This window comes from Triturus cristatus, chromosome 2_2 (genome assembly GCF_964204655.1).
Source record: "Triturus cristatus chromosome 2_2, aTriCri1.1, whole genome shotgun sequence".
Lineage (NCBI taxonomy): Eukaryota > Metazoa > Chordata > Amphibia > Caudata > Salamandridae > Triturus > Triturus cristatus.
The window spans coordinates 711,871,975-711,897,301 of NC_140582.1; the positions used below are offsets into that span (position 1 = coordinate 711,871,975).

At 44.4% G+C, this 25,327-nt stretch overlaps 1 protein-coding gene across 6 annotated transcripts in view; it reads right to left on the bottom strand.

Annotated features, from left to right (window-relative positions):
• Positions 1–25,327, bottom strand: part of ACSL1 (acyl-CoA synthetase long chain family member 1) — a 479,125-nt gene that overhangs the window by 223,233 nt on the left and 230,565 nt on the right. For all 6 annotated transcript variants that reach the window (XM_085641919.1, XM_085641924.1, XM_085641925.1 and 3 more), the window contains exon 7: positions 22,956–23,134. In XM_085641919.1, coding sequence (XP_085498045.1) covers positions 22,956–23,134 — 179 coding nt within the window. The remainder of the gene's footprint in view (positions 1–22,955; positions 23,135–25,327) is intronic.

Genomic DNA, 25,327 nt, shown 5'->3' on the forward strand with positions numbered 1-25,327 from the left:
GACCCAGAGGTTCTTGCAGAATAGGCACAAATAACTATGTTTATTTGGCAATACAAACTGCTTTTTTATTGAACGTAGGTGCCCAATTCTGCCATGTATAAATCCAAAAATATGTGATCTAGTTACAAATTAAGCTGGTCCTTCTGTTAGAGGTTTACTCTTTGGATGTCCTTTTGTTAAAGAGGTTTTGCAATCTGAAAATATTTTCACCTCTTTATATAAAGAACAGTCTGCTTTGAAGATATTTCAGCCCAACCTTTTCACCAGGGTTGGTAGAGGCCATTTTGCCAGTCCCTTCCACAATCAGGCCTCATACAGAGGTGTCCCTCGAAGTAGATGTTCCCGGTTTGAATGTTATGGAAACACCTTTTTTCCATCAAGAGATAGAGGTCAAAGAGGTTATAATCCATGTGGAACCTTAAATGGAAACTCTTCACAATCTTCCTTTCCAGGTGAGTTAATCATATTCCCCACTAAGTTTGGGAGGGGGGATTCAATTTTTTCTAAAAAGTTAGAGAATGTTAACAAATGATGCATAGGTTTTACAATCTGTTTCAGGATAAATCTAGGATGTTATTCCACTCCAATCCAACCAGTTACCGAAAAAGATTTTCACAGAACAAAAAGAACAATTCATAGAACAAGAAATATTATCCCTCATTCAGAAATGGGCAATTGGTCAGACTGCTTTACATACCAAAGCTTTTCTCTGCAACATATGTAGACAAAAAATGTCTAGCAATAAATCTCAAAAACTTCATTTCTTAGATACTTTAAAGGCATTTCAAGATGGAGGGGATCAATCTTCTCAGCGATCTAAATTAAGGAAAGGAGACTTCATGGCTTGCTTGGATCTAAAAAATGCTTAGTTAATGATTTCTATTTAAGCTCCACATAGTCACCTACTTTAATTCCAATGCATAAATAAAAAATACAAATTTCTTGGACTCCCATACAGTCTTTCTTCAGCTCCTTGGTGCTTCAAGTTATTAAAACCTGTGGTAGAATTCAGAAGGAGCTCATTTTGGTATAACTGTATGATGTTTTGCGTATGTCACAAGACCTCTCCATTCTTCAACATCTAAACTTGAACATTTCTTTCCTTCAGAATTTAGGTTTCATCAACAAAAAGTAGTCAGATCTTTCTCCTTCAAAGCAGATGACATTTTTAGGATTTGCCATAGACTGTTTCAGTGACATTATCTTTACCAATTCAGAAGACTCGAGCTATCATAAAAAATGAAATTCGAAAGGTTCATGGAATTTAATAACTTTGTGTCTTGCTCGAATAGTGAGTGGGTCTTTTAGCATTGTCTATTCAAGCTATTTTCCTGGGACCTTTGCAGGATTCTGCCCTTTAAAGACTAACAAGCATTCATCTGGGAAAATACTTTCTCAGATCAAATTAAACTACCTTTAGAAGTTAGTCAAGAGTTACAATGGTGACTCAATCACATGGAAGCTTGGAATGAAGGGCCATTTTCGACCTCATTCCAGACTGATTGAATACGATGCCAGTCATTCTGATTGGGGTAGCAAGATGAGAAGTTATAACAGGAGGAAGATGTCTAGTCAAGAATCCTCCCTCGTCATAAATTGTTCTGAAATTTCAGCAGGCTCCTTTGCTACATGTTCTTTAGCTTCTCAAAAGTCCCACTGCTGCATCCTTCAGGAAATGGACAATGTTTCAGCTATACTTGCAGGATATGTACTACTAGCTAATCATCCTGTTGGTGAACATCTGCGTATTTAAAAACTTTTAAGAGGTATTTCTACCCCACCTTGACCTAAATATTCCTATATATGGGAAAGTTCTCTGGGTATGAAATTCCTCCAGTTGTGGCCGGAAGACCAATACTTATCCAGGAAAAAGTTATCTGCAAAACTCTATTACTTTGTTTATCTTCTTATAAAAGAGTTTGATATATGTTTTAGACCTTGGAGGTAGGGTTTGTTTTTTTGAACTCCTGAGGGAGCTACCTTTTACATTTTAAAAAAAGAACTAAATGTGCTAGAAAACAAATAACCTACCTTGCTTTACAAGGAGACAAAAATAATGTTTGGTCCATTATTTACATACATTAATCTTTCACTGAAGAGTTCAGAAATTCTTCTGCGGGTCAATTATTAATCTCGTGTAGGTCTTTAAGCTCCAGTTTCATCTCCCACACTGCTAAATGGATAAAATGGATCCCATCAGAAGCTGGTATTAATACCTACATTTTCGGAGCTCATTCCATAGGAGGCGCAATAGCTTCTAAAACCTTTAATGAAGGGGCAAGTATAGAGGATTTCATTCAAATGGTGGCTTACTGGTCTTCATACTGTTTAGGGAATTCTATTACAAACCAGTAAGTAAGCCATTTCCTTAGATTCAAATAAGCTTTAAACTTGCATTACCTGAGACCTACAGAACTCGAGAGAATAGAAAATGTCATAGCTTTTGTGAACACAGAGGTGAGGATTATCCCACCCATATTTCATATTAATGGTATTTGATTATTAGAAGCTTTCATTTTGTAAATTTCTTTTTCCCCTCCCTAACTTTAAATTTATAAAATGAGTGTTAAACGTTAAGTGTCTTGTTTCAGGCTAAAATAGGAAGGGAGTGAGTTGATCTGTAACAAGATGGAGTAACGGCTTCCAAGAGCAAAGGCAATGATATGTGATCTTGTTTTAGAATAATGCAGAAATTAAACAAGCATTGGCATAGCCAATAGGTCTCGCCTTTGGGACCTTATAAGTGTTTAATTATCCAGCACAATATCCTTGGTGCAACAACATAACCTGTTGCATGACTAAACACTTGTAAGCTCCAAAGGCGAGACCTATTGGTTATGCCAATGCTTGTTTTGGACTTGGGCTCTCCCCACGAGCACCAAGCATCTCCAGCTATTTCTAGTTGCATATCTAATCCCAACTGTGCACAATACTCGTTGTAAGGTAGCAGTATGCAGTGTTTGGGATATTGTGTTTTGTTTGATATTGCAAGGTGGCGAGTGTGACAAAATCGCGAACAGCAATAATGACAAGAAATATGTGCAGAATGTGTAGTGGGTAATACCATTGCAGGAGCGGTCACTGCATGTAACGCCTGCACTGCTGCTGTGCTCTCTTCACCTGATCTATGTACATCCGAACGCGCCTTCTCAGCCTCTGCCAATCCATGCCAAGTTGCTCTGCTGCTGTCCGTGTGGGAAGAAAAGAGGCGAAGCCGACTACAGCAACCGGTTTGTGACTCTGCTATGGGGCTAGGAAGGGGCTCAAACACAGAAGCGGCTCTCATAGAAGAACACCGGAAAGGAAAGAGAGTGGCTCTACCACGGCCATCTTGAAATGGTGAGCGAGTCTGCTAACTGGAAGACCCATTTGCCTGCAAACTGCAGTGAAGACGCACATTTATAAATAATTATGTATCAGAAAAAAATCACAATCTCCTGTTTTAAAAACTACAAATGGTTTGTGTTTCTTTGAAGACATACCTCTGATCATTAAAAAAAATATATCTTATTTCGGTAACGTTCTTAATACTTACATCAAAGCTCTAATATTTTAAATGGAAGTCAAAAAATAATGTTCAACGTAATCAATAAAGTTTTCCACCCAGACGGCTGTCTAGAAAACACCTTAGAGACTACAGACATGTACATCTTAGCTGCACTGAACTAGATGAAAGACGGACTAACAAACTAGTTACATTTGACTTCATTTATAACATTTGAAAGCGACCATGTTGACGTGCAAATCTTGCTTAGCATTTGAAATAAACCCAAACGAGTTTGTAGTTAAGTGTGCACCATTACTTATTTCAATCACGGCACCCGCGCTAAGTAAAGCGCGGGTGCCGTTATTGCTGCAAAAGTAAAGAAATATATATTTTTTTCCTATTTCTTTACTTTTGTAGCAATCGCGGCACCCGCACTTGACCTTTAACATGATTAAAATAAAGCGCGGGTGCCGCGATTTACCAGAGATTGCTACAAAAGTAACAAGCATTGGCCGCGCGGCCGTAAAAGTAACGGCCGCGCGGCCTTGAAAGAGAAAGTAATAGCGATCGCGATCAAAGCGAAAGTGATCGCGATCGCGAGGACGGGACATGCTGTGTGGAAAGCACGCGAGCGGTGTGCGCGCAGCTGTGATTGCCGGCTGCGCGCGTGCACGCTCACGTGAACTCAAGCTTTAGGTCACAGGCAGCACTTAAAAAATCCCACATACATAATGTCTCTGAGCCAGCGCAAGCGCTGGGCTCAGCGAGACCTAAAAAGGAGTGGAACTGCGTTTTTTGCGATACATAAAAGTTGGTTTTATTCATTCAACTTCTTAATTTCCAGAAATCTTAAATTGATGGCCCTTACAAATTTTGACTAGCACCTACACCCTTGGAACCACCTACCCCTTTGCATATATATATATTTGTTAGGAGACAGGCAAAGGGCATGCTGATATTGAAGGCATGGGACTTAGGATCCTGGTCTGGAGTAGTTGTGTCCAGGCTACACAGGAACAAAGGGCTTCATTTCTGAAAAAGGAGAGGTGCTTCCTGACATTAGAAGTAGCAAGTGAGAAGGCAGAATCAAAAACAATATGTATAACATTCCAAAGAACACAGGAATATCTGGGAGGATCAATTTACTTTAACTAATGAAATTGATCCTGTATGGCAAGGTCCAGATAACACAGACAGCAATATTATAAAGTAACTGGTTCTAAACTAGCCTACTATAACAAGAAAGAAGAACAGAGTGTTGATGAACAAGTTACTTAACTTTGGTAATGATACATCTGTAAGAGACATAGGTTAGTTATGAATTCCTCACCTTAGAATTACCCCCAAGCGTCTGACTGGATCCGGAGAATTTTTTCCTCAGCAGTACCTCTGCGCGTCGATAGGCGGAGTCTGTCAACTCCACATTAGTCGTTGGCGTCGTGGTCATCTAAATGACGTTGCAGTATCTACTTAGACGCCGCCCTCGTGCACTGTCAGTTCTTTACACGACATTCCACGACAGAAGCACAGAGCCGTGCAAAACACTGACCGCTGGTGCACAAAAACTAGGGCCCTGAAAGGTGAGTCCCTTACCCTGGAAATCAGTTTGCAGAACGGAGAGGATGGGTGGGGCGGTGAGGAATACACAACTAACCCATGTCTTACAGATATATCGTTACTGAAGGTAAGTAACTTGTTAATCTGAAAGAGACAGTTCTGGATTCCTCACCTTAGAATAGATACCCCAGCAATACCAACCCCGGTGGTTGGTATTGCCACACCAGTAAGTCCTGGAGCACTGAACGTCCGAAGAAGCAGTCTCTAGACTTGGCTGACTAGGCAGAAGTGTTTGGTAAACGTGTGCAGTGAAGCCCACGTAGCTGCCTGGCAGATGTCAAGAAGGGGGACGCCACATCTCAAAGCAGTAGTGGCAGCCACCGCCCTGGTGCAATGGGAATGCAACACAACTGGAGGGCCTGGTGATCCTCCGACATGCAATGGAATTGGTGGCATGGATGGAGGGCTAGTCTCGAAGGGGAGGGAGTAGCCCCTTCGGACTATCTGCAAAACCCACCTGTCCGACGTGATGGTGTGCAAGTGGGGGAGATGATGGCGAATGCTGCCGTCCACTAGCAATTGATGGGCCTAAAAGGTCGGACTAGGAGTGTTTGGCTGCTGCAGAGGGGGCTGGTGGACTAGCCCGCCGCCTCCCCGACCCACATCAGTGGGATCCACATCCCCAGCCGCGCAGAAGCTGGACAGCTTGCGCAGGCGTGTCGCTCTGGGCGGAACGTGGCGGGGTAGCCCTTCTGTAGCCACCAAAAGCAGACAGCGCTGGGCAGGAGGTGGAAGCGGGGCCCAAGGATCAGGCCGTAGCCCTAGAAGCCTTAAAGCACTCTAGCGTGTTGTCTGCCTTGTCGCCAAACAGGCAACGGCCATCAAAGGGCATGTCCAAAAGTGTTGCTTGACCATCCCCTGAAAAGTCAGTGGACCTCAATTAGGCGTAGCGTCTCAATGCTACGGACGTGGAAATCGCCCTGCCCAGTGAGTTGGCGTGTCCAGCCCACACAGGATGGTGAACTTCGCTGCGTCTCTCCCTTTGGCGAGAGCACTGCCTGGGCCTCCACCAGGCACTGTGGCAGCACCTGCGTAACCGTGTCCCACACCGATTGGGAGCAACGGCCCAATAGACATGCGGTGTTCACCGGCCGTAGTACCAAGCTGGAGGAAGAAAACATCTTACCAAGGTGGTCCGGCTTCTTGGATTCCCCATCAGGTGGTGCGCTAGGGAATGCGCCCTTGGATGTTGAGGCTTGGACTACCAAGCTCTCAGGGGTAGGATGGGAACAGGAAAATGGGGTCACCCGGGGCTGGGCGGTGGGGGCAGGCAATCATCCTGTTCACAGGAGCCGCTGTGTTGGGCTTGGACCAAAGGCCCTAAAGTATGTCCGTAAGCGTCTCAATGAACGGCAGCAAGGGCTCCAAGGAGTCTGCTGCCAGTTGAGACACTTCGGTCAGGTGGTTAGTCCTGACCGCCACCATAGGAAGCTCGAGGTTTAGGGCCTCGGCTGCCCTACCCAACACCACTGCAGACGATGCAGCCTCCTCCGCAGCCACGGTGGGGGTTTGGGGGGGGGGGGGGGGGGAAGATAGCATGCCAAGGTCTGGGGGAGGTATCCAAACCACAGGCCTCACCAAACTCCTCTCCAGTCCACGGACCCCTCCCAGTCCTCCTCACCCTCTTGTGAGCCACTCAGGGTGGCAGGAAACATTTAGGGGAGAACAGAGGCACAAAAGCTCATTGTCCTCCTCGAGGGGTAGGCCGGGGTCGACACCGGCTGGGGACATAAGTGGTGTCGGAGACGGCGGGGGTTTCATCACTGGATTCGGCGCCAGAGAAGGTGTTACGAGATCGACCAGCGCCAATCCGGATCCGGATCCTTGGGGTCCCTGCGCGCGGCGAAGCCGCCGGCATCAAAGGTCTAGAGCCCCCAACAAAGTCTGCGGGGCCAGAGGCGCACCGGCGGAGTCAGGCTGCCCGAAGATGGAATGTAAGGTTTCTTGAGAGCTTTGAAGCAGAGCAGGGGTCGCTCCGGGTCCCAGAAAGGAAGGGAAGGCCGGAGTCAACCCCAACAGGCTCAGTGGGCAGAGCTGGCCGACTACCTGCTGTGCCCTGCATTGCTTCAGCCGACAGACGGTGGAGAACCCGAAGAGCAACGATGTTTCGTCACCTTCTTGTGCTTGACTTACCCGAAGACGAAGACTTTGAGGACTATTGCTGGTGGTTGCTCCGCGACCTACCTCTCGCTCGGGACCTCGAATGGCGCAGAGCTTCAGGTTCATGGCCTGGCAGTCGGAGCAAGACTTCGGGTCGTGGTCGTGCTCTAGGCACCAAAGGCACATGAGGTGTGGGTTCGTGATCAACATCAATTTGTGACAGGCGTCACAAGCCTTGAAGCCTGTCCAACAGGACATCCCTCCGTGCACTAGGAGTCGATCGACTCAAAAAATGGGTCGACAAAAGTCGCAAAAGAAATGAGTCGAGACACCGCTCTCACCGGATCTGGGCTGGCTTGAGCGGAAAAAGAAGGAACGGACGTCAGGATGCGAGGGCGGTCTAAGTAGATGCTGCAATGTCATTCCGGCGACCACGCCGCCACTGATGAACACTGAGCTGACCACCGCCACCTATTGACGCGCAGTGATAATATGGAGGAAAAAATTCTCCGGATCCAGTCTGACGCCTGGGGGTAATTCTAAGGTGAGGAATCCATAACTGTCTCTTTCAGATCTGTTTTTTCAAAGGAAGTACCATTTTCTTGCAGTTAGTGAAGTAAAAGGTAAATATTTAGATGACCTTCCCCAGTAAACTCATCCGACTCTTCTGAGATGCTGAGGCGGCCTGCCCAAGGTGTGGTGAACACGGGGCAGAGATGTTTCATATGGAGTGGTCTTGCCCCCTGTTTACTGGAGAGAAATGGTGGACTATATTAATGATGTAACCAAGAGATCAATCTCACACACCCTCCATCCCCCTTTCTGGGGGGGGATTCCCAAGACCTGCTAGACTAAGATTGCCACTAGGTGTATAGACTTCTCTGGTCTTACCAAAGCGTGAGATTACTATGCACTGGAGGGCCACTAGGGGCTCTAGTTTAGCTAAACGGGGAGAGGAATTCATCCAGTGAACGGGATAAGAGTGCACTATTACTCTGGGAGGTGAGAAGGGGTCGTGGCTCAATAAACAGGGCCCGGCTTGGGGCCACCTAGTGGATTGGCTCAAAGAACCTGAATTGGACACCCCTCCCTGCTTGTTCACCTGTACCAGACAATGCACCAGACGAGGGATCGCCAATAGCTGCATCTTTTCACACAAGGTGGGGCAGAAAACAACCTGAATGCGTATACATATCCTTTTACACCAGGGCACAAATGGCAAACTCTTTTGTGAGATGCAAGAGAACAGGGAAGCGCGTTATTGTTTGAACTTGGATGAGTCTTTATAAAATTCGTGGGTTGTGCGTTGCTTTGTTTACATTGACAAGATCTCCTGCACTGGTAGGTTTACTATGGTTTTATGCACCTGTAACAGCTCCGATGGGTTCAATAGTGCAGTAAGGTGCGGTTTGTTAAAGGCAAGCCAGAACAATCCGTCTTGGCACTGCTTGAATAGTCAAATCCTGTAGTAAATACAGTACAACATATGTAAATATTGAACTGCCAAGTCCTTGCCCTGGACACTTCATCTTTTTGAAGGCAATTATAGTAAATCACAAAAACTGGAAATCTAAATGAGAGCTGAATAGAATGTTGCTGTACAGGAAAGTTCCCCAACCACATTCCTCAAAGAAAGATTTGTGGTCTGGACCAGTGGAAACATACTGGAAATTACACTGGAATTGGTAAAGGGCTGCTCATCTAAGTTTTGACACAATCTCAGAAAGATAAGTTCCCTTTAGCCGGTTAAGAGAGAAGAAAAAAAAACAATCAAATCCAAAATAAGATTGCGCTAGACATCCCTCCTGCATTGTTCCACAACCATGACCCTCAAAAACAAAACAAAAAACAACCACACACCACACACCCCTCAATCTAATAATGAAAGCAACAATCAAGACTGTTTTAGAAGGATATGCATGCAGTAGAACAAACGAATACTTTCTAGAATAATAGTTGCCAGCGAGGTTAGCCTTCCAGATTCGAAGGATTCATATGATTACGAAAATCTCTCATCCTAGAAAGTGTACGCTAGCTCACATTTATTTTTAAACCATTTCATTTTTTATTGTACCAACATAAATGCTATAACAGTTCTTCTATTGCCAACATCAACATGTATCTCGCTTCATTTTGTAGCCTGAACACACACCTACAAATTGCAAACACAAGGCAAAGTCTTAAAAATTGGACTGGTAGTAGAAGGAATTTTAATTTAGCAAAGAGCAGGCAAACCAATGCTACCTTTACCTCCTGTCATTACAGTGGTTAAAATTTCACTTACCCAATAATTACTAAACCTCCTATCAAAAAGAGCTGCAAGTTCATACAGAAGGCATCCTGGCTCGCCTCTGAAATTCTCATGCATTCATTCTGTCAGTATCAGTAGAAAACTGGAACAGATGCTGAAAAGCTGAGCAATGCATAGTTCTGTTAGTTGATTCTTGAATTGTCTCCTGGTGAAGTTCTCAAAGGCAGCATGAGGTGGTGAAAACTAACCTGCCTGGTTCACAAAAGATCAACTATTATAGTTAACAGGGATCACTGTGAATGGCTTGGGGAGACCGGTGTGGCCTGTTGATGGACAACAGAGAAAATACTGTACCACTAATCAGAAACTCACTGCATAGCAATTTTTCCCTAGACACAATCTCAGCAGGTTATCCATGTCAGGTGCTCCTCGACATGTCTCTTACCTCGGAGAGCTGCTCAAATGTTTTACTCCAACGGTGATCTGCTTATATAGTTATTTGTTAGGCACTATTTGGCACCCGAGTGCCTATCCTTCTGGTTTCTAATAAAATAAATGGAGGTTGGTGTGTGCATTCGTATCGGAACTGAGATTACCTTTAGAATTAGCAACATAAATTTAAGAGTTTGGAAAATGGCTAAAACCTCTAACTGGGTGGATTTGGTAGAGACCGTTCTAGGGCTTTGCTCACAGATGCAGGGAATAGTCCTAGTGCTTACTCCCGACCCCCAGAGGGAATGCCTCTGTCCCTGCAGGTTTTAAAGGAGAGCACAGCTGTGAACAAGTCTTTCATCTGCTATGAAGCCATCTTTCTCCTGGGTGACAAAAGCCTTTCCTGTGTCCCAATGCTGGTTTGAGGATTTGAGATTCAGAGACTCCTAATTTTTCTAGTTCTTTAAAAATCAGTAGCAGCTCTTTCCTACCAGTCTGCATAGCCATGTTTGCCAGGAAAAGAAACATCTATCGCCCTTCCACCAGCAGATCGTGCTTCAGGCAGGAAGCCTTCTTTAGGACTGGGTCACGAAGATCCGAGTCACGGGAACCTACAAAGACACTACCTCCTTTCCTTGCGGTTGTGGAATTAGTGGTCTTAAAGGGCAGCCAATAGGCTCTTCTAACCAAGGAACCGCAATCATGGGTAAAAGGGGCAAGTTGCTAGTCAAGGAACTTTATCGCCTCCATTACTGATGTGACAGCGCAGATAGCTACAAAGCCTAAAACCTGTGTTTCCTATGCCTTAGATTCTCCAGTGTTTCAACTCTCATTGAGCAACACTGCCTTGGTTGCACTGTTTCTAAAGACCAGTCTTCCTTCTCTCCTCCTCCACATTGTTAACATGGTTATCCACTTGCACAAATCTGGAACTTAGTCCATTTACCGATTCCTCCATTCCAGATAATTTATCTTTCCATCGAACCCAAGTGAGTTTCCGCTACTGTTTCGACTTCGCTACTATGTTTGGCTTTAGTAGCATATAATCTAGCATTGCCGTCCGGTTATCCTGGCTGGCCTTCTCGTTGTCTGCCATGACTCCCACTAGGGAGCTGGGAGAACCCCTTCTGAATATGCTCTATGAAGCAAAGGAGAAAGGAACCTTATCTACAGAGATCTGAATAGCCACCGAGCACTCCTCCATAAAGAGGGTAAGACAGAAGAACAGCGCTTCCTAGAGGCCAATTACCTTACTCAATATTGAGGTTAAAATCTTGGCAAAGGTTATGGCCGGTTGCCTTTTCCAACTGATAGAAAAATTGATAACTGAACTGGTAGTTATAATAAGGAAAAAAGCTACAAGACTATTGGGATGGACAGGAAGAGTAAAAGTGGGAACTCTATTGGGGGGGGGGGGCAGTCCTTATAGAGCTAGAGTGGCGGAGACTACCTGGATGTCTGAACTGGGTGACTTGTGGGACTCCAAGGAACTTCTCTCATTCTACGAGAGGCCATGTGTGGTGATCTGGCATCCATTCCATCATAGTACTATGTCATTGGAATGTAGAATGTACTGTGTGAGGCTGCAGTGGAAAGATTCCAGTTTACACAGTTACTCTGACACTGCAGAAGCTGTGGCTAATAAATATACTTCCTGAAGTATCCAAGTCTTCTACTATTTACTGCACTATACTTCACTACAATTTGGTGACGAATTACAAGGAAATGTCAAAATTTAAACCTCCTGTCAGAATTGAGGTTGTGACCAGGAATGCAGTGAAAACTAGTGGTGGAATAGGGGAAGAGTGGTGAAGGTGCATGTTGGAAAACGAGGCAGCATCTGTGAGGCCTGCACAAATAACATGACTACATTTGTCCTTCACTGGGAACCAAACACCCAATTGTAGCGCCTGACTCTCAGAGGGTAGTGTTGCAGAGCAGTCTGATGCTTACTCAAGGGTGGTGGTGTGGGCTAGTAATCGCCATTTGCAGGTGCACAAAAATAACACTCAATTGATTGTCCAGTCTGTACTAAAAGTAAGAGTACATTTATTAAACACACACACTAAATACTATGCACCAATTTACAAATATACATAAGCTGTTGGAATTACTTTGTGACATTGCATAACATCTCCACCCCTCCCGCAAAGGGGGGGGGGGGGGTGGGGTGGGGACTAGTACCACCACTCCCATGTATGCACATCAACTTGCCCCCAATGCAGATAGTTGAACATAACCTGGAGCGAGGGCCCTGCGCACTGGCACCATCCCAGTGGCGACCCACCCCATTACCTCAACAAGCATTAAAAAGGGGTAAACCTGCCTTGGTGACACATGACCCTGACTGAGCCTCTCCTACTGACCATAAAGTATGCACCTCTATATCTTAAGGGCTAGCAGTCTGGGGACTTCACCCAAGCGCAGCAGCAAGAATCCATGTTTACGCACAATTTAGAATGACAGTACTCATCACCTTGGTTGATCATTTGAATGCATTGCAATTACAGCCCCTAAAGGCATCACAGATGAAATCACAGGATTACGCATATACAGCCAGACACCCTAGCAGGACTGTCTGACAACATAACCCCACTTGGCTTATGACATCACCTTACACCAGCACATCACATTACACAAACGAACTTCAGTCCCTCTGAAAGAAATAACTATTAGTAAATGCATTTCAGTGCAGTTACACCACTTCACCTCCAGGGGATGCTCTATTCCGGACATCCCTAACTCAGCCCTTCACTCCATGATTCACTTTGTAGTACACCCTCAGCTGTAGAACATAAGTTCCAGCCTAGAAGGTGTTAAAAGCTGGCTGAGCCCTGGAGGGGTTATTATTTCCAATGCCCAGGGAAACTTATGGGGCGACTGTTCTCCTTTCTGCTGGGGGAGGCTGCTGTGCTTCTGCAGCCCCCATGCACTTCCTTTCACCCATGAGGGTGACCCCCTCCTCTGGGGGCCACCAGGCACCAAAAACGAGGTTGTCCTCATGCCTTGCAAGGAATTATGGGGCGCTTTGAGCTCCTTCTTTCGCATAATAGATGAGCGGCTCTCCCGCTGTGCCGGGGAGAGCCGCACTGGTGGTGCTGGTGGCTTCGCCGCTTCTTCTCCCTCCGGTGGGGGGCCCAGTCCCACCCGGACTCCCAGGTGCTGAAAGGCGGCTCGGGGAGCCCACCCCCGGCCGCTCCTTCTGGTTTCTGGGGCCCGGTCCCACCCGGCCCCTTGCGCCTCCAGTCGTCATGCTGGGGGTCCCGGTCCCACCCGGGACCCCCGCATGCCTCCTAGATAGGGGGCAGCCTGGGGAGCCCACCCCCGGCTGCCCCTGCCGTCTCCCCACCCAGCCAGCACCCTCGCGTGCTGCCACGGGAGCCGGCACTACTCTTCTCGTCTGCCCTCTGGGACTGCAGCTGTGGCTAATAAATATACTTCCTGAAGTATCCAAGTCTTCTACTATTTACTGCACTATACTTCACTACACCATGCCATACTAATATGGCTTAGAATAAAACCAGTATTTCCAATGTGTACAGATAAAGCACACCCTTGTGGGTTATAGGGATAGATAAGTATGTTCTGCCGAGGAGACTCCCCTGGCACGTATACTCTTTCCAGCCCCCCTGCACAAACATGCAACATTTCAGGTCTATAGAACACTGAAAAATTGATGTCAACCCTCCACTGTAACTACAGGATTTGACCCTCCTAGAAGACAAAGATTTGGGGGAAGGCATTCTGACATCCCAGAGAGGTGGCCATTAGGGTAGATTTTCACTTGGTACAACTCCTACATAATACTTTACAATGCCCATTTCATGTGGACCAGGCTGTTTCTTCTAAATCCAGCAGTGGACTGTCAAAGCTTGAGGGGTTATGGCCACACTGGTACCCTACTGCAGACTTTGTGATGTTCCACACAAACAACCATTTTGGTCCTAGATGCACTGCAGATTCTTGGCGGACAGCAGCTGGCCCCATTGGGCACCTGGGAAAAACAAATTTCCCCAAATACACATTATTGCTGTGCAACGTGGCTTTAATGGTGGCCAGAAGAAACACTAACAATGTGGGGAAGCCCAGAAGTGCTGAAACTGGAAAGGTAGATGCAAGAAACTGTCTCTATACATACTGCACCAAAGTAAGGTACAGTGTGTATAGAGTCCAAGAGTCCCCAGAGGTAGGCAGAGGTTAAAGTTAGATAGAACCTTACTCTCTAAAGTGGTAGCTTTGTCGAGCAGTAAGGCAGTATCAAAGGACAGTGTTCAGCATTTGATGTACTCAGTCAGCAAATGAATTCACACACTCAAGAACTGAACTCTAGGCCAATTGTTTTTGTATAAAAAAATAAAATGTTATTTCTAGAACCAAGCAAGCCTGGTACAGGTAAGCATAAAAATACTTTGCAGTAATAAATTACTTGTCTGAACACAGTTCAAAATTGCAGTAGAAATTATACTGATTTTGGTTTACAGATAATGTAGCAGATTGCAACACTTAGCAGGTAAAGTACATTGGAATGAATGGAATTTTACAAAAAATTGCAGGCAAGTTACTTTTTCGTAACTTTTTCTAACTCAGTGCTGGATGCCTAGATTCAGCACTGGGACATTTCCTGAAAACAGTTGAGAAAATGTGTTTGTTATTATTTTGATTTTTAAGGAATATTTCAAGTATTCAAAACTCCACACTTTGACAATTTTCTTCGAAAAAACGACTATGTTGTTATATGGAAGAAAAACAGGTTATCGGTTTGCAGGTAAGTAAACGACTGTGTGAGTTAAAGTTCTGGGGTTAGACTCAGGGGTCCCCAAGGGTCCTTGATGCACTGTAATTGCACCCTCAGCGGCACTAGGGCAGCTGGGTGCAGAGTGTTGAGGGCAATGTTATCCTATGGAGGATAGGGGGTCTCCGGTTGGTGGCTGCTGGCTAGCAAGCCACACTGCTGTGTGGGAGCAAAGCTCCTAGGATTTAGGTCAGGGCAAAGGTGGGAAACAAGTAGGCACCAAAAGTGCACCCTCAGCGGCACTGGGGTGCCCGGGTGCAGAGTGCTGTTTCGGTATCGGGTCCCCTGTGGTTATCTATGGAGATCCTCCGGTTTGAAGAAAGGCTGCAGGCTCCGGGATGAAGACTTTTGGGTGCGACCACCACTTTGAGGGGTAAGTTGGGCTGTCGTGGGTTGGCTAGGCACCCCTGGTTTGGGCACCCAAGGCCAGGCATGGGTGTAGGGGTGCCTTATCGCATCGGATTTTTTTTACCTGCTCTGGTCACGGGGTGGGGGGGGGGGGGTTGGAGTCTTACGGTTTGAGGGTGCAGGTGTCGTCTGGAGGCAGGTCAGGGGTCGTCAGATCTCAGGTTAGGATCGCCAGGGGGACCTCCTCGTGGTGTTGGTTCACTCGAGCTTGGGCCGGAGTCGGCGGGTGCAGACTGTGCTGGCTTCGCGGTTCCTGGCTGGCACCAGAAGCTGCAGTTTAAACACGTCTGCTGTTCTCTGGAGATAGAGTCCTTGAAGTGAAAGCAGGCAGGTCCTTCGGGGTTTGTGAGGTTGCTGGCTGCAGGACACGCTGGGATTTTGCAAGTGCAGGTTCGAGGGGAGACAGGCCTGTAGGGCTGGGGCAAAGTTAGTGGGCGTCATCCTCTGGTTAGCTCTGCACGGCTCTTCGGTCCGTCTCATCTTTTCTTGTGGTTTCTAATCGGAGGAAGTAAGGTTCAGGGTGCCCCCTAAATACTAAATTTAGGGGCGATACAGGTAGGTAAAGGGCAGGGACCAATGGGTCTCTTCCCTGGGGTGGGTACACCCCCTATTCTGCCACTCTCCTGTAGGAGGCGGGCAGGAGCCTATCCCTAGTTGGCTGGGTCCCCCCCATCCTGAAGATGGCGGGGACTCTAGGTTGTGCTTCACCTCGCCTTCCCCACCTGAGGGGTGGAGCTGGCAGAGGTGGGCACACCTCCCTTTCTCTCGTTTTTCCCACCTGTTCTCCTGCCCAAAGTGGGGGGTAGAACCAGTGGGGACCAGTTGCTGAAAGCAGCAAATGGTCTGGAGAGGCTCACAAAAGGTGACATATGCCTTTGAAGCCTCCCCTTCGTGAACCCTGCCCATCCTGGGGGAGGAGGCTTGGCAGCTCGTCCCAGGATGTGCATTGTTTCAGGCCCCCCCCCCCCCCAGAGCAGCAGGCCCTCGACCCTGGGGTCCAGAAACCTTTCTGGTGGTGGCAGCCTACGCAGCCGCTCAGTCAGGTCACTAGCAGTTGGTCGGATTTCAGGGGGCATCTCTAAGATGCCCTCTGTCGTGCATTTTACATTAAATCCCACACTGGCATCAGTGTGGGTTTAATGTGCTGAGAAGTTTGATACCAAACTTCAGTCTTCAGTGTAGCCATTATGGTGTTGTGGAGTTCGTGATGACAATCTCCCAGCACCATATACTCTTAATGGCAACACTGCACTTACAGGACCCAGGAATGGACTTGGGCACTGTAGGGGTACAGGGCTCAAGCACCTGTACCCTCACCACTGGCATAGGGTACCCAGCTAGAGGGGTGACTGATACATGCCAGGGCAGTGGTTTGTGGGCATGGCACACAGGGATGGGTAGGAGAGGTTCTGGAGTGATCAGAGCCTACGTGAATCACAGCTCGGACCCTCAGGTCTCAACAAAGTAAATCCAAAACATATACAAGCTTTACGAAAAATTTACAATGAAGCTGAATGCTGATAATAAAATATGATAGACAACAAACGCTTTCGATTTAGCCGTTTTGTATATTGAAAAACAAGCTTAATGGGTATTGTTATCGCCACAATACATTCAATAAAGATTCTGTGTTTCAATTCGCAATAGGAAAATAATAACATTCAACAGTTACAAAGAATAGATCCCAATGCATTTCGGGTTAAACTCTAACCCTTCGTCAGGGGATACATTTGTTTACAAAATCATCTTAGCAAATGTTGTGGTTCTTTTAAACTTCTTTTCAGTCTCACACCGGAGCTGCAACAAAAGCCACATAAATCCAATTAAGGAAATTATATGTACATGGGTACAATAGGATTTGCACTCGACAATAGGTCAAAAAGGTGAGAGACCGTAACCTAGAAGTCAGAGAGTGACTGTGTTTAAAAAGAACGAGGGAAGTGAAAAACGTAAAGTCTCATTGTGATGTTTAAAAGAAACTGTGCTGTAATCATAAGATATATAACCAGCCGAATGAAGTGAAATCGTGCGTTGCGAGAGACGTGAAAGACATGCGTATTAGAGCTAAACCGCCACCAGTATTCAGACGGAGAAGACTGTCTAGCCTGGACTCACCTAGCTGTAACGCCAGGAGTGTGCGTAACAGAGTGGGAATGTCTGCCGGTCAAGAAAATCTGTAAAGAACGAAGGTTGGGATTTAACAAAACAGCCCAAGGGTTGTAATACGATCTGTGTTATTAACGGGCATAAACCAGGCTTACCGTGCTAGAGAATGTGTTCTAGTGTTCCCGCGAAGTTTCCACTTCGAACAAGTCCGCTACTAGCGCATGCGTGTGTGTGAACGCTGTGTCAGTTATAACGGGAGGGTGAAAGACATAGAGAAAGGACCACATCTAAAACAAGAACTAAAAGAATGGAAAGAGGACTGTCTAAAAATGGACTCAGTTAACCATAGTGCCCTACGTTTGAAAATTAAAAATAGGTCACCGTGTGTGTGTACCGTAAAAAAAGATATAAGAATGAGAATTAAAGGTGAGTGCGAGTGCAAAATCCTTTACAATAGAATATATGATCTGACAGTTTCAAATAAAACATAACATTTCGTAGTGGTCATTGAGGCCACCTGGGATCACTGTTCCTAAGAATTTGATCCAATGTGTTTCCCTACGTGCTAAGACTGTGTTCATGTCTCTGTCTGGCATTGTGGGGAGATGTTCCAGAATTGTAAAACGAAGTTGAGGAATGGTGTGTGGTGTATTGATCCAGTGTGTTACAAGGGAAGAGGTCATGTTCTTATTTCGAATTCTACTTTTGTGTTCGATGATTCTAGTCTTGATTTTGCGACTAGTTCTCCCAACATATACCAAGCCACAAGGGCATTTAATGGCATAAATAACCCATTCAGTATTGCAGTCAGATGTGTGTTGTAATGTTATGTTTTTGCCTGTGTGTGGGTGGGTGAAAACTTTGCCTACAATGACATTGCCACATTGGCCACAATTGTAACATTTTTTCATCCCACTGTATTTCACTGCTTGCGGTTGGATTTTATTTTTGAGGAGTTCCCTCAAGTTCTTTGATCTGGTATGCGCAAACAGAGGGGGGTCCGTAAACAACTCCTGAAAATCAGCTTCTTGAGAGATTATATCCCATCGTTTATGAATGATGGTTTTGATGGTTTTGGATTGCATCGAGTGTCTTAATACAAAAACTTCACGTTTCGGGGAAACCTTTGTGCTGGTCAGAAGCAAATCTTCTCGTTTTTTTTGTGCTACCTTATGTTCAGCCTCTGCAAGAATGTTATCAGGGTAGCCTCTGTTTTTGTATTTCACCAGTTGCTCATTGATGTTCAATTCGCATTGTCGATCGTTTGAAGTAATCCTTTTTATTCTCGTGAGTTGAGACACCGGTAGATGTTTCTTCAAGGAGTATGGGTGGGCACTGCTGAAGTGCAGTGCGTTGTTAACATCTGTGGGCTTTCTGTAAATGGTGGTAATGAGACCTTGAGTAGATTTGAGGATTTCAATGTCCAAAAAATGGATCTTGTCATCACACAGGGATGGGTGCCATGTCGACTCTGTTTTGTTCTGCACCAAGACACGCAGCCTGCAAAGGCAGTGTGTGACTATCAGGGTACAGGACCTCTAAGGGTGGCACAATAAGTTCTGCAACCCTTAGAGGCCTTCTCTGGTCACAGTGCCCTGGGTACCTGTGGTACCATTTACCAGGGGCTGACATGTGGCCAGAGATGCAAATTGGGTTTAGGCTTCAATGCAGGTTTAGGGAAGGAACACAGGCCCTGGGTACCTGATTGGCAGGAGCCCAGGGCACACTCAAAGCACATCAGCAAAACGTGGCGGGTATACTATGCAAGAAAGAGGGCACTTTCTCACAGTAGACATTAAACATGGACTACTGCATGCAGGGTAAGTTAGTGTACAGAGCGAGAGGATGCGCACAGAAATTTGAAGAGATATGAGGCTTGTGGCAAGTGTTTTAGGATACAGACTACGTTTTTTGTAATATGAAGGAAGGAGTAGTTGAATGATGGTATGCAGGTTACTTTTGTTCCAGCTAATTTCACTGTGCATGAGAGCAGAACAAAACTCTTCAACACAAGTCATGTCAAAGCACTTATAAAAGTATTTATCTACCTCAGTAAGTGAGAAGTAGGAGAGTGATGAGGAGCCTGCAGGAAGATGGAGAACCAAACAAAGTTACCAAAGATGGCCCCTTTTTTTCATTATAATGACAAATTCGTTCTGCAGATTCGTCTGATAGAAAGACTCCCCACAGCAATGCTACGTTATGAGTAAAAGGAGTGTCTGAAAACTGACAACAGAAAGAAAGTTTTACAAGCAAGGCTGCCCAAAGCAAAGATCACTGTTGGCAAAGACCAGGGTATAATAATTTGTGTAGAAAGACAGTTGCTGCCTGGCAAATATCCAGAACTTGAACCCTCTCAGAAGAGCAAGCTTACCAGCTCGACTTTTTGGAGAGGGAGATTGGAACTCTTCTAGGTGATTTTTTTTAAAACTCATTACTTTTCATACATTGATGATTCAATCGGCAAAAAGAACACATATGGCTTACATTAACCTCACACTGTTGTAGAAGGAAGTCACACACAGTACAGTTACATGTGACCAATCAGCCACCGGAAAGATGTACACTGGGATTTTTTTCCCATTTGGCAAAGCCCCATTAATCTTTATGGGTGGTTTATAGCATAACTATGCATGAATGGAATATCTTGTGACTGTTCCATTATTGCACTTTTTTTTTTAATTCTGAGAAGCAATGATCAGCTTCTGTAAATTTTGGAATGTTTTACGTAGAAACATTTGTTTTGTACCATCTGAAAAGCAAAAATAGTTCGGAGGTTCAGAGAAAATCTTATTTGATAGATTTCAGAACCAAAATGACTGCAGTTAGCACTGAACGTCTCGATTCTGGATACAATCCTGAATTATACTATTAGAAAGTGGAATTAATATTTTCCATAAAGCATACCTCACCCCATGCAAGATAGGTTGGATGTACCCTGGGGCTTCCAAGGCCCGCCCCAGGAGTAGGAGTGAAAAATAATTTCTAGCATATGTTTTGGTCTTTCCCGGTATTGACCGAATACAGACAGACAATAGTAGACACAACGGAATACACACTGGGTAGAAGGCCTGGGACATACACGAGACCCCAAAAACATAAGGTAACTGTGAAATGGGTTTACTTCGTGCTAGTATTAGCTAAATGGGCTACTGCATTGAAATGGAAAGCAACTGCCTCCTCCACATGTGACACAAGAAATAGGAGGTGTTATACTGAGTGGAAATAAGGCATAGCTCTTGGAAAAGAAGAATTGGTCTGCATAAAAAGCTCATAACAGACCTCTGCAACAAGCTAATTCAGAGGTACAAAGAGGATAGGGAGCAATAACAGACCACTGTGAAGCACCAACGCAACAGTCAGTCGGAAAGTGTTGCCAATCCATTACATCAACACATTGAGATTAACAACTATGAAAGGGACCTACCCCCGACAACTATAATGAAGTACTGTTCAACTGCATAACTATGGCAAGAAATAATTTAGAACATACTATGCCTGTAACGCCCTAGAATGAGTAGGAGCACGGTCTACTAAACTTAGCTTGCGACAAATAGTAATTTATACCTATACGATTACATGACACTGATGTGCTACATAAATCGATATTCTCCAGGGGCAAGGGAACTGAAGGGGAGGGAAGTTCTATTTAGTTTATTGATTTGGTCTTGTCAACTTAAGTTTGCTAATCTCTATACGCCCTGTACATAACGAAAGCAGAGTTAACTGCGCTCAAGTAAGATTACAAGCAAGATATGACAACAAAAATGCCACTAAAGTGTCTTACAAATATAGGAAAGAGAAGGATATTCAGAAATGAAATGTATGGTGGAGCTATGTGCTATGTGTTTACATGGAATAAAACTATGGGCCAGATGTACGTAGTTTTTTTTTATGTTGCAATTGGCCAGATTTGCAGAATCGAGCAGTTTGCAACTGCAAAAAAGCCTTTGTATGTACAGAATCTTATTTTGCGATTTGGTAACCTAGTACTGAATCGCAAAATGTATTAGTGATTCGGAATTAGGAAGGGGAATGTTAAGAGTGTCCCTTCCTCGCAGTGGTATGTGTGAATGTTTTGCAACCCAATTACAATTGCAAAACATTCGCATTTTACCACTAGCTACGCGTTGTTGGGAACACATTCCCAAACGGGAAGGGGTATCCAAGGGAGCCCTTCCTCTTAAGTGTATGGTTGTAAAAACCTTTTTGTAAGAGCAGGCAGTGGTCCCACGGACCACTGCCAATTAAGAACGAAAAAACTATTCATTTTTGTTTTTGAAACGCATTCCTTTTTCCTTCAAGGAAAATGGGCTGCATTTCAAAAGACAAAAAAGTTGTGGTTATACTTAAATGCAATGACAGACATGGTGGCCTACTGACTTTAGAAGGCAGAAATCGATTTTCGTGATTCCCAATGGGTCGCAAATTGCGACCTACCTCATGAATATTAATGAGGTAGGTCTATTTTCAACCCACTCGGAATCTCAAACAGTGATAAACACTGTAGTACATCGCAGTTTGCAATTTCCTAATAGCGAACCGCAAACATTTGCTATTAGGTAATTGCAAACATCTCTATGTACATCTGGCCCTATGAGAGCATGAACATAGCTGCAAGGTCTAATAAATCAGTGAATGACAAGAAGATTGTAGTGTTCAAGTAAAAGTTGACTACACCCAAGAAAATTTGGTTAAGTGCCTGCAATAAATACAATTTATAACAGAAAGAACCATGTCCCAAATCTATGGGGTGCATCTTAGACCACGCCATATAGTTTGCATTACGTTTAAGACTTCATATCAATCTGAATTGATGAGTAGTAGACAGCCATCTGTGCAAGCTCTTCCCTATTCATGAAAGACTAAACCCATGCAGACTACTAGCATTAGGTAGTTACACCCTGCAGCAAAATAACATTTTACCCATACACAATTTACAGCCACACAATATTCTACTGGTCATTAAGAACCCCACATTTAATGACTTATTCGTAGAGCCACGATTTCCATCACAACAGAAAGCCAGAGACTGGAGTCCTGGATATCGCATCAAACAACGAAGGGAAGAGCACTTTACATTTTTTTCTACCTTTTACCTATAATGGATACTAGCGCTCTTTTGCCAGAGGCTAAGTAGCTATGAAAAACAAATGAAAAAAACTTATTTGATTATACTTTGCGTATGCAAAATAAATGGACAGAGTATACAGAAAACCTTTCACTGTCATGACAATTTTACTGTAGCAATCTAGGTTCAGTGTTGCAGCACTGCTACTGCCCTTATGATTACTACGTAGATTGATTTTGGAGAACAATTTGCTGATCTTGCTTTACAGAGCAAACACATCACAGCCTTCAGCCCATCTTGCCCGCTCATGCCCTCTCCAATCAAAGAGAATGCAAAACTACCTGAGCGACAAAGGAAGTTCCAAAAGACAATAGCTGACAGATGGAAAAAGATAAAGTTGTTCGCGTCAATATATTATAGAAGCCATAACTGTACTAAAGTGAACAACTGATCATGGAACAATGTTGACATTGATTTATTTATAACACTTTTTTCTCCAGGTTTGCCTTTGAAAAGAATAAAGATTAACTTAGTGTAATTAATGTTAGAATTACATTTTTTTTAAATGCCTGCCAACATCTAGAGAACCAGGAGATAAATTTAACTCCAGGGCTTCTTGCACTAAGATAAAGTTGCCATGTGAAGGAAAACTGAACAAATTAATTGCTTTGAAATGTATTGAAAAGCTTACCTCCAGTGCCTTCATGCTGAGAATTTCAACCCCACATTTCTTCCCCCGCTCCACAAGGTCACTCTCAAAAGCATCCATGATAATAATGGTGCGAAGGACTGGAGTTTGCTTCTTTTCCACGTTCTCTAGCAAACATTTAGCTTTATCTGTGTTGTCACAGAAAACTAATGCTATTTCAGCTGAAACGAGGAGATAAAAGCATTACATAACCGAGGAACCAAAAGTATGTGTTTAACATACATCAACCAGCAGTTTGATAAGCAGACATTTAGGTCACATTAAAAAAGTTAATCACTATCTAAATGCATTTGTAAACCATTTATTTACTTGTACTTGCATTAGTAGGCAATAAGAGTCTGCAAAATCCAAATACAGTCTGTATCAATATCCATAAACCAAACAAACTCCTTCACCTGAGCCTTCTTGTGCAGGCTGTAGAATGTCAGAAAGGGAAGCTTGAATGCTTTTGATATTTGAAGCACTTTCATGAGCATTAGGAGTGCATTTGCTCTTGTACCTACCACAAATGTTTTACCCATTTAGACTTGGAAGAAGCCCATGTAGGATGAATTGACCATCTATAGACAGAACCATGCAAGACTCTTCTGTGCTTCCGGCTTCTCCACAGTGCTTTCCTTTAGGTGTATCTACTCTCCCTCACTTTCCTGTGCTTCAAAGGTGTTGCTGTGGAGTGTCAGAAAAGCTTGTGTGTTTCTTGGGGACAGGAGAATACGCTTGCTGTACATGCTTACAATTGTACGGAGTGGCTTATTGTGTGGATACATAGTTACTAATTAAACAGCTGTTCTAGGAACCTGGGAGCAAATTCTGTCAATTGTATTTAATCATCCCATGGTATGCATATAGGAAAATGAGCTTACTGCTGTAAACTATACTTGGGAGACACCATTAAATCTAACGGTCACTTGGCAGAGATCAATATATTCACTGAAATTTATATTTAATGTGATCAATGTTGCACTATATTACCTAAAGTTAATTCAACATAATCAATAGTGAATCTGCAGAGACTGTCCCAATAAAAACAGTAAGACCACGCATATAAAAACAAAAATATAAAACCCTCCACACAACACTGATCAAACTATTAAAAAAATAAATGAGGTGATTTTTGTGGTACCAATTCTGATCTAAAATGGTCAATAACAGTTAAGTAAAAACTACACAGTAAAAACAGAGCTCTCCCCATACAGCAGATAACAATTGTTTCCCACCGTGCAAAGTGGTTTCTCACAACATTTTTAGACTATTACAGACTGCTTATACTTTTAAAAATGACAAATCTTTTCAAACGATTGAACATATTTACAGAGGGTGGATTCAACATTAAAAATAATACCCCCTCATGTTTCGCAGGAGAATGGTTTTACATACTGGAGCAATATATTTAAGTGTCACAGCTTCTAAGCCTGGGCAAAAGACCAGCACATTAAGTAAACTTTGTATCACGGTGTCAAAAAATTGACAGCTCTGTGGCCCTTGAACGCCAGACTTTTGCCAATCGGTTAAATCTCAATTGAAGTTTAAACTCCATAAAAAATACTACTAAACCAGATTTTAAATTTGCTAAATAAAATAGCATTACAGCAGGAGTAATAAATTAACAGTTCAATTGTAGTCTTGACATCCGCAGGAAATGCTCTAAAGCAATTTGAGACTTTACGCTTCTGTTTTTTCAATTTTGATGAGAACTTTAATCAAATTATTTGAAAAAAGTTTCTTTTGAAAGATATAGTTGAACTTCTAAATAACAGAATATTTAACAATAAATACCTACTCTTTACATCCCTCGCTATCTACAGCTGCGACATGCCATCCAATTACGCATCCCTGAGGGCATGGTTCTGCCTGACTACAGCCCACCAGAGGACCAGGCGGGACTGCAATTTGGGGAAGGGGGGGGGGGGGTGGATCTCCCGTATCTACCTCTCTCTCACCAACCATACCCCAAACACTCGCTCGCTCAGGGTCCGGTGGGAGGGCTAGGTCGAATCCTTAGACGACTGACTGGCGCAACTCCCTAATGGCCCCCAAGTTAATCACCGTCTCAGCGCGGCTCCGATTGGTACAGCTCTACTACTTACATGCTGTCTATCTCACGCCGCTGCGCCTCCACCGAGCAGGTCTTCGTTCAGAGGCATCATGTCCGCGTTGTTCGCATCCTCAAGAGGACTTCTTCCACAAGGTATGGTCATGCTCACCCATCACACATTTTTGGGAATCGGTGCTGGGGGAGCTCAATGAGGTCCTGGGATGGGAGGTACTTTTTAATCCCAACAACATACTCCTAGGCATTACCGAGGGACTGGATGGCTCTCGCGCCGATAAGCCCTTCCTAAACACAGCTTTAG